This window comes from Malus sylvestris, chromosome 2 (genome assembly GCF_916048215.2).
Source record: "Malus sylvestris chromosome 2, drMalSylv7.2, whole genome shotgun sequence".
NCBI lineage: Eukaryota > Viridiplantae > Streptophyta > Magnoliopsida > Rosales > Rosaceae > Malus > Malus sylvestris.
The window spans coordinates 17,815,965-17,830,738 of NC_062261.1; the positions used below are offsets into that span (position 1 = coordinate 17,815,965).

The following is a 14,774-nucleotide window of genomic DNA, read 5'->3' on the forward strand; positions in this document are numbered from 1 at the left end:
TATTGTTCATTAAAAATAATTTTTTGTATCAGCTATAGCCTATAATTATAGAGGAGATTATGTTTAGCTTTTTCGGCCGAAGATGGCGGTGCATGTGATGTCTACCAATTTTGTCTACAAACTCAATCCTCTAAACATTATCTTTAGAAAAATGAATGAAGTGAATAAAAAAAAATTATAAGGACTCAAAGAAAAATTTATGAAGAGGGAAAAACGATTTTTCTTTTGTTTTTTTGAAAGCGAGGAAAACGGAATTATTTGTGGTGGTTTCCAAAATATATAAATCCAAGGGTCAGGATTAGTTGCGTAAGAAAAACATATAACGGAGGGTCGGGATTAGCTGCCAGATCCCGCGTCCCAGTACATTTTATCTGGCGCGAGTAGGATACTCCAACCTACGATAAGTATATAAAGGCAGCTACAGGCCCAGCGTGATAATATTTCATCAATTCTCTCCGTCTCTCTGCGATCAAACTTCTCATAAAATTAGGGTTTCAATCGCTAACTATTCACATTCTCTCCATCTCTCTGCGATCGCTCGTCGACTTCGATTGACTGGGCATTGGAAACAGTTTACACGATACTCGAATCGCTTCAAGCCTTCAGGCTTTCGGCTAATCGAATCGATCATCGATTACTTCTCTTCTCTCAGGTTTGCTTCTTCTCCGTACGCACGTCTCTGCAATCGCGTAATTACATCTAGGGTTTTGTTCTTTACACGACGTTAACGGATACCCCAGGAGGCCATCTAGGGATTTTTTTAGCCGAATGCATTTATCGTAAGGATGATGATGGGTTTTCTGTCTGGGTTTGATTGTCGCTCAGGATGCAAATTTAAGGTTTCGTTTTTCAGATTACTTATATTTTTATTTAGAATTCGCTCAGGAATCGGCGACTGATTAGATTGCAAAGTTTTCGAATTTCTTCAAAGGATTTAAAGAATTTGACCTTGAGTTTCTCGATTCTTAGAGCGTGATCGTACTAAGGAGTTGATTCTCAATCAGGCTGCAAATCTAGGGTTTTGATTTTCGGCTTACTTTTGTTTTTATTTAGAATTCGCCCAGGAGTTGGCGGCTGATTAGATTGAAAAGTTTTCGTTTTTGGTTCAGTGATTTGAATTAAAGAATCCGACATTGATAGTGTCTCGATTCCTAGAGCGTGTTTGTACTACATCCATTCAGATTTCAAGGCTTACTGGGTTTCATTTAATTTTCCGGTTATTTGAAGAAAGGAGGACATATTAGAATGTGAGAATTGGGGTTCTGTTGATACTTGATATTTAGGGTTTCTGTTTGGGTGGGTCACTTTTAAGCTGTGTGCCGGCAATCTCTCATTGGTACTAAATTTGTGTTTATAGTATGGCCACTAAGGCATTAAGGAGGCCCGCAAATAGACCAGAAAGATCAGCGTATAGTCGACCAGTAGGAGGACCTTCAAAATCTGTTTGCATTTATTGGGCGGCTGGAAGATGCACTAAGGAATCCTGTAGGTTTTTGCACCCGGGTGCACCAGAGTCATCCATGAACCTTCACATTTCAAAACAGAAGGCTCTTGTTTGGACAAAGGAGGAAACTGCTACCGGAAAGGGCAATGCATACAATGCTCCTCAGAAAGACAATGCTGCTCAGAAAGGCAATGCATACAATGCTCATCAGAAAAGCATTGCGGCTCAGAAAGGCAATGCTACTCAGAAGAGCAATCCTGGTCCGACAAGCAATGCTACTCAGACAAGCAATGCTATTCAGAAATCCCAAGTCTGCAAGTACTGGGTAGATGGGAATTGTGTGAAAGGTGATCGATGCCTGTATTTGCACAAGTGGTTTAGTGGAAAGGGGTTCTCAATGTTGGCAAAACTCCAAGGGCACAAGAAGGTACTTCTATTAAACAAATATGTTGTCGTTTTAAATTTGTTCTATTCTGTCTTCTTTGAACGGGAAACTAGAAGAAGCTGATGAGTTGAGAAGACAATATAATTTTGGCTATTACTTGTTTTACAGTTTTACTCAAGCTCGTGTATTTTGTGTTAGTTATTGGTCTTCCAAAATTATAATTTATATATTTCCAAACACAATTGTTTATGGAAAGATTAAACTTATATAGAGTAATTTTATATTCTAAAAAGCAAATTTTGCTTACCTTCTATTTCCACTTCTATAGAGCACTAATAGGTATATGTCGTTCTTCTTAATTTGTGTGTTTGGACGGTCATTCTAATGGTGAAATATATGTCAACAGGCCGTCACTGGTATTGCACTTCCTGAAAGATCTAACAAGCTTTATTCTGCTGATAAAGACGGAGCAGCCAGAGTTTGGGACTGCTATAATGGTCAGTGTGACCGTGTTGTGAATCTCAGTGATGAAGCAGGTTGTTTAGTTAGTGAAGGACCATGGATTTTCATTGGCGTTCCAAATCTTGTTAAGGTATTTTAGCGTGTTAATTTCATTGTTATACAGTTGTGTATTCTTTTTGTTGTTTGGTTTCTTCAATATGTTTATGCTCATTGTGCTTGATGTTGCAGGCATGGAACATTGAATCAAATGTGGAATTCAATCTGGATGGACCTGCAGGCCAAGTGCATGCTATTGTGGTTGGTAAAGAAATGCTTTTTGCTGGGGCACAGGTAGAGAACCTAACAATTGGATATTTCTTCATCCACTTATTCATAGTTCATAAGTTTCAAATGATTTATCTGTTTCCTTATATACTGCAGGATGGTGTTATATATGTGTGGAAAGGCTGTCCCCAAACAAATTCGTTTGTTCCTGCAGCAACTCTGAAAGGCCACACTGGTCCTGTTGTATGTTTAATTGTTGGGGCAAACAGGCTGTACTCGGGATCTGTGGACCATACAATCAGGGTAAGTTTGTAGAATTTATTGTAATATATGCTGTTGGGATATTACTTAATGCACTGGGTACGACCTTTTTTTTTTTTTTTTATATGCTGTTGGGATATTACTTAATGCAGTGTAGCCAAAACCCTTATTTTGTAGTGCTTGTGTGTTCAGTGTCATATAGGAGGGTAATTTACTGTCATTTTTTCTTTGTTTCAGGTTTGGGATCTTGATACTTTACAGTGTGTTATGACACTAAAAGGGCATTCTGGTGTGGTGATGTCTCTTATTTGCTGGGATAAATTTTTGCTCTCGTGTTCATTGGACTGCACAATAAAGGTGTGGGCAGCCACTGAACGAGGCAGCTTGGAAGTGACCTACACCCACAGTGAGGAGCATGTATGTTATTCTATCTTTAATCCTTTTCCATGTTGTTATGTACTTTCAGTTATTGTAGTGTTCTAGAGTGTTAGTTTTCACGGTTCAAAGTAATATTCTTGCATTAAGTTGTGCAATTTGTATTACTGTCTGATAAAGTCTTGTTGTATACTTGATAGTGGTGTGCTCAATTTCCATTTTTTGCACAAACCAAATCTTATGATACTATTCTTCATGCAACAGGGTGTCCTTGATCTTGCTGGAATGACAGACCCGGAAACGAAGCCAATCTTGCTTTGTTCTTGCAATGATAATTCTGTTCGATTATTGGAGCTGCCATCGTAAGTCCACAGTGCCTGATACTAAACGCTCTGATTCTTTGTTGTTTGAAGTTCCAAAGCTTCTCACTTTATGATTTGCTTTTACAGATTTTCTGAAAGGGGCAGATTATTTGCAAAACGAGAAATTCGGAGGATTGGGGTAGGACCTGGAGGATTATTCTTCAGCGGGGATGCAACGGGTCTTGTTTCTGTTTGGAAGTGGATGGAGCCTTACAACAAAGTTGAGTCTTCATGAGTTACTCCACTCCCTGACACTTCCGTATATTTTTTTGAGTCGGACATTATTCTTTTGGTTTGCAAGAGCCATTGCTGTGATGGCCGATGAGCATTCATCTGAAGTTGAAGATCCATTCATGCATTCAGATTAGGTTTGTTCATTGCTCTAGGGCTCAATTTTTCATATACGATTCCTCTAATATGTTTGATTGTACAGTGTAATGAACAATGAATTTCGTCGATGTAAAGTATGAATCATTATTATATAGATTACATTCATCAGAAATACAGTCGTTCAGAGTTGCCTCTATTAGTAAACTGAAATTCTTTCATTCTATTGGAACCAAAAAGGGTGTGGGGGTTTTGGAATGGAAGTGCATGGATTGAACTTATTTTCTTTTTTATCAACTATGGAGGCAATCTATCTCTTACGAAGATTGATGGAAAGATATAGAGATGGGAAAAAGGATTTACACATGGTCTTTATAGATTTGGAAAAAGCGTATGATAGGGTCCCAAGAGACATTCTTTGGAGGATTTTAGAGAAGAAAGGAGTACGAGTAGCATATATCCAAGCTATAAAGGATATGTATGAAGGAGCAAAGACTGCCGTAAGAACTCATGAAGGACAAACCGAAAGCTTTCCCATAACTGTAGGATTACATCAAGGCTCATCCTTAAGTCCTTACCTTTTTGCGTTGGTAATGGATGAGTTAACAGGACATATTCAAGATGATATTCCTTGGTGTATGCTTTTCGCAGACGATATAGTGTTGATAGATGAAACTCAGGAAGGGGTAAATGCAAAGCTTAACCTTTGGAGAGAAGTGTTGGAATCTAAAGGTCTTCGCCTAAGCCGAGCAAAGACAGAATATATGGAGTGCAAGTTCAGTGCAAATGGAGGCCAAAACGAGTTAGGGGTGAGGATCGGAGATCAAGAAATACCAAAGAGCGACCGTTTTCGTTACCTAGGCTCTATCTTGCAAAAGAACGGAGAATTAGATGGAGATCTCAACCATAGAATACAAGCTGGATGGATGAAGTGGAAGAGTGCATCCAGCGTGTTATGTGACCGCCGTATGCCACTGAAGCTCAAGGGAAAATTTTATAGGACGGCAATAAGGCCGGCGATGCTGTATGGCACAGAATGTTGGGCGGTGAAACATCAACACGTACATAAAATGGGTGTAGCGGAGATGAGGATGCTTCGTTGGATGTGTGGGCACACGAGAAAGGATAAGATTAGGAATGAGGATATCCGGGGTAAAGTAGGAGTAGCCGAAATTGAAGGAAAGATGAGAGAAAATCGGTTACGGTGGTTTGGACATGTGCAAAGAAGGCCTACTGACGCTCCGATTAGAAGATGCGACTATGGGACAGAGGTTCAGGGCCGAAGGGGTAGAGGAAGACCTAGGAAAACTTTGGAAGAGACTCTAAGAAAAGACTTAGAGTACTTGGATCTAACGAAGGACATGACACAGGATCGAGCACAATGGCGTTCTAAGATTCATATAGCCGATCCCACTCAGTGACTTGGATTTTCCAAGTCTCCAACCGAGAAGTTTTCCTCACTCGGAAAATTAAGGGAACACTACCCCAACCTACATGCTCCACTCAGAAAGCTTCAACATACAAGCTTCAACAAAAGAAAATTCAAAGAACTTAGCGAAGAAGGCTTTGGTGTATTTAACACAATACGTTGAAATGAAGGAAATCTTATTTATTGATATCCCCGATAAGCTACAAATATGTACATATACATGAGTCAAAATAAACACACAAGAGGGAGCCTTCACAAAGGTTGCTTAGGAGAAGTCTCAGCAGTCGGTAGAGCCCCAGAAAGAGAAGGCACCGGAGGGGGATCATTTGGAGCCTCAGTACTGGACAGAACCCTAGAAGGAGGAGGCATCAGAGGTTGATCATTTGGAGCTTCATTACGCGGTACAGCCCCAGATGACGAAGGCAATAAATGCCTTTGGAACAAACCCACAAATCTCTGATGATCAAGTAAAACCTGACCATCAGTTTCCTTCATCTGGTCAAGCTTCCTCTTCATGTTTGTAGCATAGTCATGTGCGAGCCGGTGCAACTGTTTATTCTCCTGTTTGAGACCTCTAATCTCCTGTTTGAGACTCATCACTTCAGCCGCCAATGATTCAACTTGGCGGGTTCGAGCAAATAGGCGTTGGGCCATATTAGACACAGAACCTGCACACTGAACACTGAGAGCCAGCGAATCCTTAACAGCTAACTCATCAGACCGTTTGGAAAGTAGTCTGTTATCTTTGGGAGTGAGAAGGTTCCTGGCCACCACCGCAGCGGTCATATCATTCTTCATCACGGAATCCCCAACGGTAAGAGGACCAGTAAGGGAGACGAAGGATGGGCGCCATATGTTGTCTGGAGAAGGCGGGGCTGCCTCTTCAACAAGGTTCAAGTCAAAACGACGGTCGGAGGGGCCAGACATTTTCAAAGGTGTTGAAGAGAGAAGAGGTCGGACAAATCAAGATCTTAGAAGTGCAAGAATGAAGCTTCTACTGGTGGAGATTCAAGTGTGCTTTGGAACGTAATGCCAGCCCCTATAAAAATCTGCACTCGACGGAGCTTCAGAAATCGAAGAGGCGCCTGCTCAGAAATCGAAGAGGCGTTTGCTTTCTCAAAAGCTGGGCTGCTTAGAGATCACGAGGGTTGATCTCAGAAATCGAAGAGGCGTTTGCTTTCTCAAAAGTTGGGCTGCTCAAAGACCACGAAGGCTAATCTCAGAAATCGAAGAGGCGCTCGCTTTCTCAAAAGCTGGGCTCCCCAGAGACCACGAGGGCCGATCTCAGAAATCGAAGAGGCACCTACTTTTCCAGCCTTGTCAGCACCTGTCACACGCACACTCAGCTTTGAGGAAATTATGGGCATTCTGTCGAAGACTTCTGGGGAAGTAGAAAACACATGAATCTTACTGTTCAATCACCCACTTCCCACACGCAACAATAGCTCATGGGTACCACAGAAAACTTTGCCAAAGTTCTCTGCCAAAGTTGAGCACGTGAAGCTTGCAGGTCCCACTACATCGCTCTGACCAAGAAGGGTAAAAGAATAGCAAAGAAACAGCACTAACAAAGTTTAGACCTATAAATTTTGAAGGTCTAGCTACCATATTATTACCCACAAGGGTAAAGGAACAGTACCACTGCTGGATAATTGGAAAGTCCATGTGTGTCAACCTCTGTGCTTCGTGGCAAGGTAGACTAGCAAACATGCCCAACCTTTACTCACATTCGAGAAAACACTCCCAATAAGATTGCTTGCTCCAAAAGCCAGACTCCCAACATGACTACTTTCTTAAAAATCGAAGAGAGGGTAAAGGAACAGTACCATTGCTGGATAATTGGAAAGTCCCTGTGTGTCAACCTCTGTGCTTCGTGGCAAGGTAGACTAGCAAACATGCCCAACCTTTACTCACATTCGAGAAAACACTCCCAACAAGATTGCTTGCTCCAAAATCGAAGAGGCACCGCCCTCCGAATCTCGAGAGCCAGACTCCCAACATGATTACTTTCTCAAAAATCGAAGAGACACTGCTCCCCGAATCTTCGAGAGCCAGACCCCCAGCATGATTGCTTTCTCAAAAATCGACGAGGCATCGTTCTTCGAATCAATCGAAGAGGCGCTCGCTTTCTCAAAAGCTGGGCTGCTCAGAGACCACGAGGCTCGATCTCAGAAATCGAAGAGGCACCTACTTTTCTAGCCTTGTCAGCACCTGTCACACGCACACTCAGCTTTGCAGAAATTATGGGCATTCTGTCGAAGACTTCTGGTGAAGTAGAAAGCACATGAATCTTACTGTTCAATCACCCACTTCCCACACGCAACAATAGCTCATGGGTACCACAGATAACTTTGCCAAAGTTCTCTGCCAAAGTTGAGCACGTGAAGCTTGCAGCTCCCACTAAATCGCTCTGACCAAGAAAGGTAAAAGAATAGCAAAGAAACAGCACTAACAAAGTTTAGACACATAAATTTTGAAGGTCTAGCTACCATATTATTACCCACAAGGGTAAAGGAACAGTACCACTGCTGGATAATTGGAAAGTCCCTGTGTGTCAACCTCTGTGCTTCGTGGCAAGGTAGACTAGCAAACATGCCCAACCTTTACTCACATTCGAGAAAACACTCCCAACAAGATTGCTTGCTCCAAAATCGAAGAGGCACCGTCCTCCGAATCTCGAGAGCCAGACTCCCAACATGACTACTTTCTCAAAATCGAAGAGAGGGTAAAGGAACAGTACCATTGCTGGATAATTGGAAAGTCCCTGTGTGTCAACCTTTGTGCTTCGTGGCAAGGTAGACTAGCAAACATGCCCAACCTTTACTCACATTCGAGACAACACTCCCAACAAGATTGCTTGCTCCAAAATCGAAGAGGCACCGCCCTTCGAATCTCGAGAGCCAGACTCTCAACATGATTACTTCCTCAAAAATCGAAGAGACACTGCTCTCCGAATCTCGAGAGCCAGACCCCCAGCATGATTGCTTTCTCAAAAATCGAAGAGGCATCGTTCTCCGAATCTCGAGAGCCAGATACCACAGACCACTTTTTCAAAGTGCTTTGACAGAGTTAAAACATGTGAAACTGGCAGCTCCCACTACCGTGATATGACCAAGCAGGGTAAAGGAATAGCATTACTACTTGTTAGGGAGACTCCTATATATGTCGACCTCCATCCCCAACGAACAGGCAGACCTGCAAAAATGCTCAACCCTTCATCATATATGAGAGGGCACTCCCAACGAAACCTTTCGAAATATTCAGCTTTCTTTCCCCCGATAATACCTCTGCAAACAAGCTATACTAGAGCAAGAATATCTCATATCATCAGGGTTAAAAGCAAGAGTATCCCATATCATGCTTTTTCCCTGTCTTTTCCTTTGGCCTTGTTTTTACCTGCAAGACAAGGAGAAAGAGAGCAATCAGTCAGCACTTGGAATCAAGCTTCCAGCCAGGAACTGACTGCCTGGAACCGCTTACCTGATTACTTACCTGGCATTGCTCTCGAGTACTCATCTTCAACATCTTATGTTTCCAGGGAAGATTCCGCATCTGCTTGAGGAACAGATAGGGCAAGTGCGAAGGATACAAGGAAGCATGTGGAGACAAGCGTAACAGCACACGTGCCGATACATCCATTACTCTGTCAAAAGCAAAAGTATCCCATATCAGCAGGGTGGAACGTACTCTAGATTTGATGGACTTGTTTTGACCCTCAAATTCTTCAGTCGGCCTTATACTCTGGAGGAAACCAGAAAACCCTCCAGCTCAGTTCAAGAATAAGCCTGTGGAAAGTTACTTCTTCAAAAGCAAAAGTATCTCATATCATCTCTTCTCATTTTTCTTCTCTTTATCCTTCATGCTGCTGAAAGATGGGGAGAAGGTGAACAATCAGTTGGAGCTTTGATTGCTTACCTTGTCTGTCACCTCTTTCAGCAGACCCCCTAGCTCGGCGACTTGGGGGACTCCTACTACATGGTTTGTATCGCGCTTGACCAAGCCTGAAACTACAAGTAAGCTTCAAGTGAAATTGATACATTACCTTGTGCATCTCCACCAGTTAAAGATACCACCCCTGGATGGAGGAAGAGTACTTCCAGAGAAGATGCCACATCTACCTATGAGACAGATAAGGCAAGTCAAGACGACACCACACTCCGATACTTAGAAGTTTCGTGATTACGAGATCATTCTCCCACAATATTTCCTAATGTCATTTGTACTAAATCATTCACTTGTACTCACTAAAGGAGAGCTTGAACCTATGTACTTGTGTAAACCCTTCACAATTAATGAGAACTTTTCTATTCCGTGGACGTAGCCAATCTGGGTGAACCACGTACATCTTGTGTTTGCTTTCCTATCTCTATCCATTTATATACTTATCCACACTAATGACCGGAGCAATCTAGCGAAGATCACAAAAAGCGACCGTTTTCGCTACCTAGGATCTATCTTGCAAGAGAACGGAGAATTAGATGGAGATCTCAACCATAGAATACGAGCTGGATGGATGAAGTGTAAGAATGCATCCGGCGTGTTGTGTGACTGTCGTAGGCCACTGAAGCTCAAGGGAAAATTTTATAGGACGGCAATAAGGCCAGCGATGTTGTATGGCACAGAATGTTGGGCGGTGAAGCATCAACACGTACACAAAATGGGTGTAGCGGAGATGAGGATGCTTCGTGGGATGTGTGGGCACACGAGAAAGGATAAGATTGGGAATGAGGATATCCGAGGTAAAGTAGGAGTAGCCGAAATTGTAGGAAAGATGAGAGAAAATCGGCTCCGGTGATTTGGACATGTGCAAAGAAGGCCGAATGACGCTCCGGTTCGAAGATGTGACTACGGGACAGAGGTTCAGGGCCGAAGGGGTAGAGAAAGACCTAGGAAATCTTTGGAAGAGACTCTAAGAAAAGACTTAGAGTACTTGGATCTAACGGAGGATATGACACAAAACTGAGCGCAATGGCGTTCTAGGATTCATATAGCCGACCCCACTTAGTGGGAAAAGGCTTTGTTGTTGTTGTTGTTGTTGGATGAGGGAAATTTGTCTAACAGAAGATAGACGTTCTAGGATTCATATAGTTGTTCCTTACTTAGTGGGATAAGGCTTTCTTATTATTGTTGTATTTGGATGAGGGAAGTTTGAACTTGGGACCCGTCTAGCAAAGCGGTGAAATTAAGGGGATGCTTGGTATCCTTCTTGGATTCAATTTTACTTTTCAGAAAGAAAGAAAAAATAAAACCCTCGAGATTTAAACCATCCACATGAACGTAAATTTATATTTATACGAGTGATACATCTAAAATATGGCCTCAGAAATGATTGAGCCTGTTCAAATGTGAGACCAAATTACAATAGGAACCATATGATTTTTCCACAAAAAGTAGAAACAGAATAGCCTAGCAGCTGTTGCAGCGTAGATCACCGTCTCCACCTCCATATGAGGAATAGAACGACGACTGTCAGAATCATGCCTGCGTACTTGATCCACTGATCAACACGGTTGCGCCTCTCAATGAGCTTTAATACAGAGTTGGAAAGACCCACTGTGTTCAGGACATCCAGTGCTTTTCGTTGTGCTCTCTGAAACAAGTTAGTAGATGATTCAGCATCATTTTAACAAGCATTAGTAGCAATAACATGTTATGCATCACTAACTGTTATGTATCAAACAGATTATATAGCTATCGGCCTGTTTAACTTCTTTTAATTTGCTATGACTAATCTTCAGATTGCTACAAAAAGTTAATGGCAATTGTAAATTCAACCATCATCAATACACCAAAGTTCCCGAGATAAAAGGTTTAAACCACCTGAATTCAAGAACAAAGCCAGATCTTCTCTTGCAAAACTGGGGATGTGCTATATCAAAGTATTATTTTTGTTGTTGTTCAGTTTTATTTGAGGCATTTTTGGATTCTAAAATCAACACAAATGCATCAAACTGTCCAAGGTAATGACGTTAAGCCACCTGAGTTCTCTTGTTACAATCCAACACGCGTTTTATCCAATATCAGGAAGGGCTATATCAGAGTACTCTCTGTATGGGTATGCGGGGGAAGATAATCACATCTAGAATTGACTAGTTTGAATTCATTCACTAACAAATGAATCATACAATAGAGTGTTTCAGGTAGAACTTCAATACAAGGATATTCATGATAGTTGGGGACTGATTACTTCTGCCAATACATGGAAAGAATAAGAATATTGGTTCTAGTTAGATCCTTGTTTAAGTTTCCTATTCTGTCTACTTCCTCTCTAATTCTCTCTTATCCTGCGTCACATATGCTCATCTCAAATGTTAACTCAACCTATTCGTTTATAGAACTACTATGTGCACAAAATATCAAAGAAGAGCTACCAATTTTCTTGTCCTTTACTAGTTAAAATTTGCTATAAAACCTCAGTAAGTACTCCAATGAACGTTTTAAATTCAACAAAAATGATATAGACAAAGCCACAGTTTCACCATTGCTTTTTTTCGATAATCATGAAAGTTGAGGTGCATAACGGTGAGCACAAATAGGGTGATACCTTTAGAAATTCCCTCTGTTCTGCATATTTTCTAAGAATAGCTTCCCCAGTAGCATTGGTTTCTTCAAGCATGCGAGCAGAGTTACGAACTGAGTCCCTTGCTTGCGCCTCCTCGTCGAAGATTCTCATAACATGAGCACCATCCCCATTCTACATCACAATAACATAGGCATATATAAAACAAAAGGCATACATGATACTGAAGCAGTAAACAAAATGTTAAAAGGGATTTCGGGTTTAATACAGCTCTTCCAAGCAACTCTGCCCTCTCTCTCGCTTCTGTCGCCCTCTTCTGATTCCTCGCATCATACCTATCCAAACTATCTTTCAAGGACTGAGCCTCTTCCGCTATTTGTTCCACTTTTCTGCATAACAAAAAGCAAATCAGGATCCAGTTCAACAAACCCAATCACAATTACAACCACCATATACAAAATTGACAAAATCCCACCACAATGTTCCAATTCCAATTACAATGTCCAAAATAACAAAAACCCAACTCAAAGATCATGGTAATAAACGGAATTAAAAAAAAACAAGTCGAATTCCAATCACAATATGCGAAAATGGCAAAAAACCACATCAAGGTTCAAGAGATCAATGCAAGAAAACCAACCTTTTCCAGAGATCGCGTTGAGATTTGGCACCCACAGATCGCCAGAGTCGGTCCATCTCGGCGCAGAGGGATTGGATCTGAGAGATATCTCTTTTGACGGAGGTGGAAAGGTCCGGGGAGTCGATGCCGCCACCTGCGTGCTCCAACCTCTCCAGCCTCTCGAGGCCGTCTCTTGTTCTGAGCAACACTTTCTTGGCGCTCTGGTATATCTCCGATAACGTCCCTCCTCCAAGTTCCACCGACAATGCCATTGCAACTGCGATTGCGATTGCGATTTCCCCTCTTTCTTTTTCTTTCGGTGTTTCGGCACCGAACTGAATTTGATTGAATTTCGAATGATTTTAGTCGCAACTCAACAGGTAGGTACCTTAATCCAGGGGTAGGCCAGAAGAAGAAAACAGAAAAAGGTAATGGTGTCCATGGGCTTAAAAAGAACACCAAATCAATCTGGGCTGAAACCCAAGCCTAGTTTGTCAAGTCCACTTAGGCCCAAATAATTTATTTTGGATTTGAATTCGGTTGTGGTGGCTGAAGGACGAAGACCATAACCATCCCGACAATCCATCATTTGCTCCAAAGAATTTGAACTCAGCTTCTCAGATTTGCGAGATACTGAGTAAATTAAAAAGAACTCAAGACGATACCCCTTAGTGTAAATATATCTTATTTTTAAAAAAAATAAAAAGAAAAAGAAAAACTTAGGGTTTATTGCTTTTTGACATAAAAATTTCTTATCAATGTGTTTTGCAAAAAAATTTAGAACTGTTTGTAGGTTATGAAAGAGCTTTATGGAGAATCGCTATCAGATACTTCTTCATGAAACACTTTCAGATACAATTGTTTAGGGAACACTTGGGTTTGTAAGTAAAAATGTTAACGTGGTTATAATAAAAACACTATCCACCAAAACAATCCATCATTTGCACCAAAGGCATTTTTTTTATTTATGCTTAATCTATACTGAGGGGATGAGGGTTTGATCCAAATACAATGGATAAAAGAAGAAGACCCTAACTGTTGGAGTAATTATGTTTTTATTTAATAATATATATGTTTATATGGTTTTGATTTGTTTTATTAGAAATATTAAATATATTTATAACTGTCATTAGAAGTAATTTCCATTCTTAATTAACAAATTTGAAATGCTTTCTTTGAATAGAGAAGGTGGTCACGTCCACCTCCATATGTAATCTATCCGTTTTGATTCTTTACGTTTTCGTTTATTCCGGATTTCTAGCCTCTAATTTATTAATCCTTCAACGTCTATTTCTTTACTTTTGTATATAAATATAAGTCCCAAGTATCAATGAAAAATATAGAGAAAACTATAAACTGTTATATAATTTTTGAAATTAAGTTTTGAGAGCAACATACTGAAAGGGTGCAAGTTTGAAGGTTCTTCCATTGTGCAAGGAAGAACCTTATCATAAGAAGGTTCTAGGCTGTTTTATCCTGGGGACGACGTGGTGTTTGTGAACTGCTTGCACACTTTGGGTAGAACCGCGAAACGTCTTAAAGAGAGCAACTTAGTCAACGACTCATCCCAAGAATCATTCACCACTCAAGGCTTTTACATTTTTTTTCAGGTAACTTCGTTCCTTTCTATTTCAATTTATAACAATTTTAAGACATTATTCAATCTGCTATGCATTATAAGGCAAGCTCTGTTTCTCAGGCAAATCTTGTTGAAAAGCAACTGATTGCAATGATATAAAAAATCAACGTAGTTGATGAATCCGAGGGATGGTGGGTGGACACTGGCGCTTCTCGCCATGTTTGCTTTGATCGTTCCCTTTTCAAGACCTATTATGTGGCTAAGGGAAGGAAGATGTTGTTGGGTGATTCACACTCAACTGATGTTGCTGGTACTGGAGAGGTGGAGTTGAGGTTCACCTTTGGAAAAACCATGATACTAAAAGATGTGATGCACGCTTCAGCGATAAGGAAGAATCTGGTCTCAGGCTTTCTTCTCAACAAGGCTGGATTCACTCAAACCTTTGGAGCAAATACGTATACTCTCACTAAAAATGGGGATTTTGTGGGAAAGGGATTTGCTACTGATGGGATGTTTAAATTGAATGTTGATGAAATGTTTACTTCTACTTATATATTGTCTTCTTTTAATACTTGGCATGCTAGACTTTGTCATGTCAACAAACGCTTGGTTAAGAACATGAGTAACTTAGGTTTTTTACCTAACTTATCATTGAATGATTTTGAAAAATGTGAATATTGTAGTCAAGCTAAAATTACTAGAACTTCGGATAAATCTGTCAATAGAGAATCCGAACCACTTGACTTA

The 14,774-nt window shown here is 40.8% G+C and overlaps 2 protein-coding genes across 2 annotated transcripts; one reads left to right on the forward strand and one right to left on the reverse strand.

Moving 5' to 3' along the window:
* The first annotated feature begins 434 nt into the window (after positions 1 to 434).
* On the forward strand, positions 435 to 4,055 carry LOC126613772 (zinc finger CCCH domain-containing protein 48-like). The gene is made up of 8 exons (XM_050281360.1): positions 435 to 652; positions 1,358 to 1,871; positions 2,236 to 2,421; positions 2,520 to 2,621; positions 2,712 to 2,858; positions 3,054 to 3,233; positions 3,456 to 3,553; positions 3,641 to 4,055. The coding sequence occupies exons 2-8, from the start codon at positions 1,359 to 1,361 to the stop codon at positions 3,786 to 3,788; spliced, it is 1,374 nt and encodes a 457-aa protein (XP_050137317.1). The 5' UTR covers positions 435 to 652; position 1,358; the 3' UTR covers positions 3,789 to 4,055.
* A 6,511-nt stretch (positions 4,056 to 10,566) lies between these two features.
* On the reverse strand, positions 10,567 to 12,834 carry LOC126613777 (membrin-11-like). The gene is made up of 4 exons (XM_050281370.1): positions 12,470 to 12,834; positions 12,098 to 12,218; positions 11,854 to 12,003; positions 10,567 to 10,899 (listed from the first exon to the last, which is right to left on the reverse strand). The coding sequence occupies exons 1-4, from the start codon at positions 12,718 to 12,720 to the stop codon at positions 10,738 to 10,740; spliced, it is 684 nt and encodes a 227-aa protein (XP_050137327.1). The 5' UTR covers positions 12,721 to 12,834; the 3' UTR covers positions 10,567 to 10,737.
* Between the last annotated feature and the right edge of the window lie 1,940 nt (positions 12,835 to 14,774).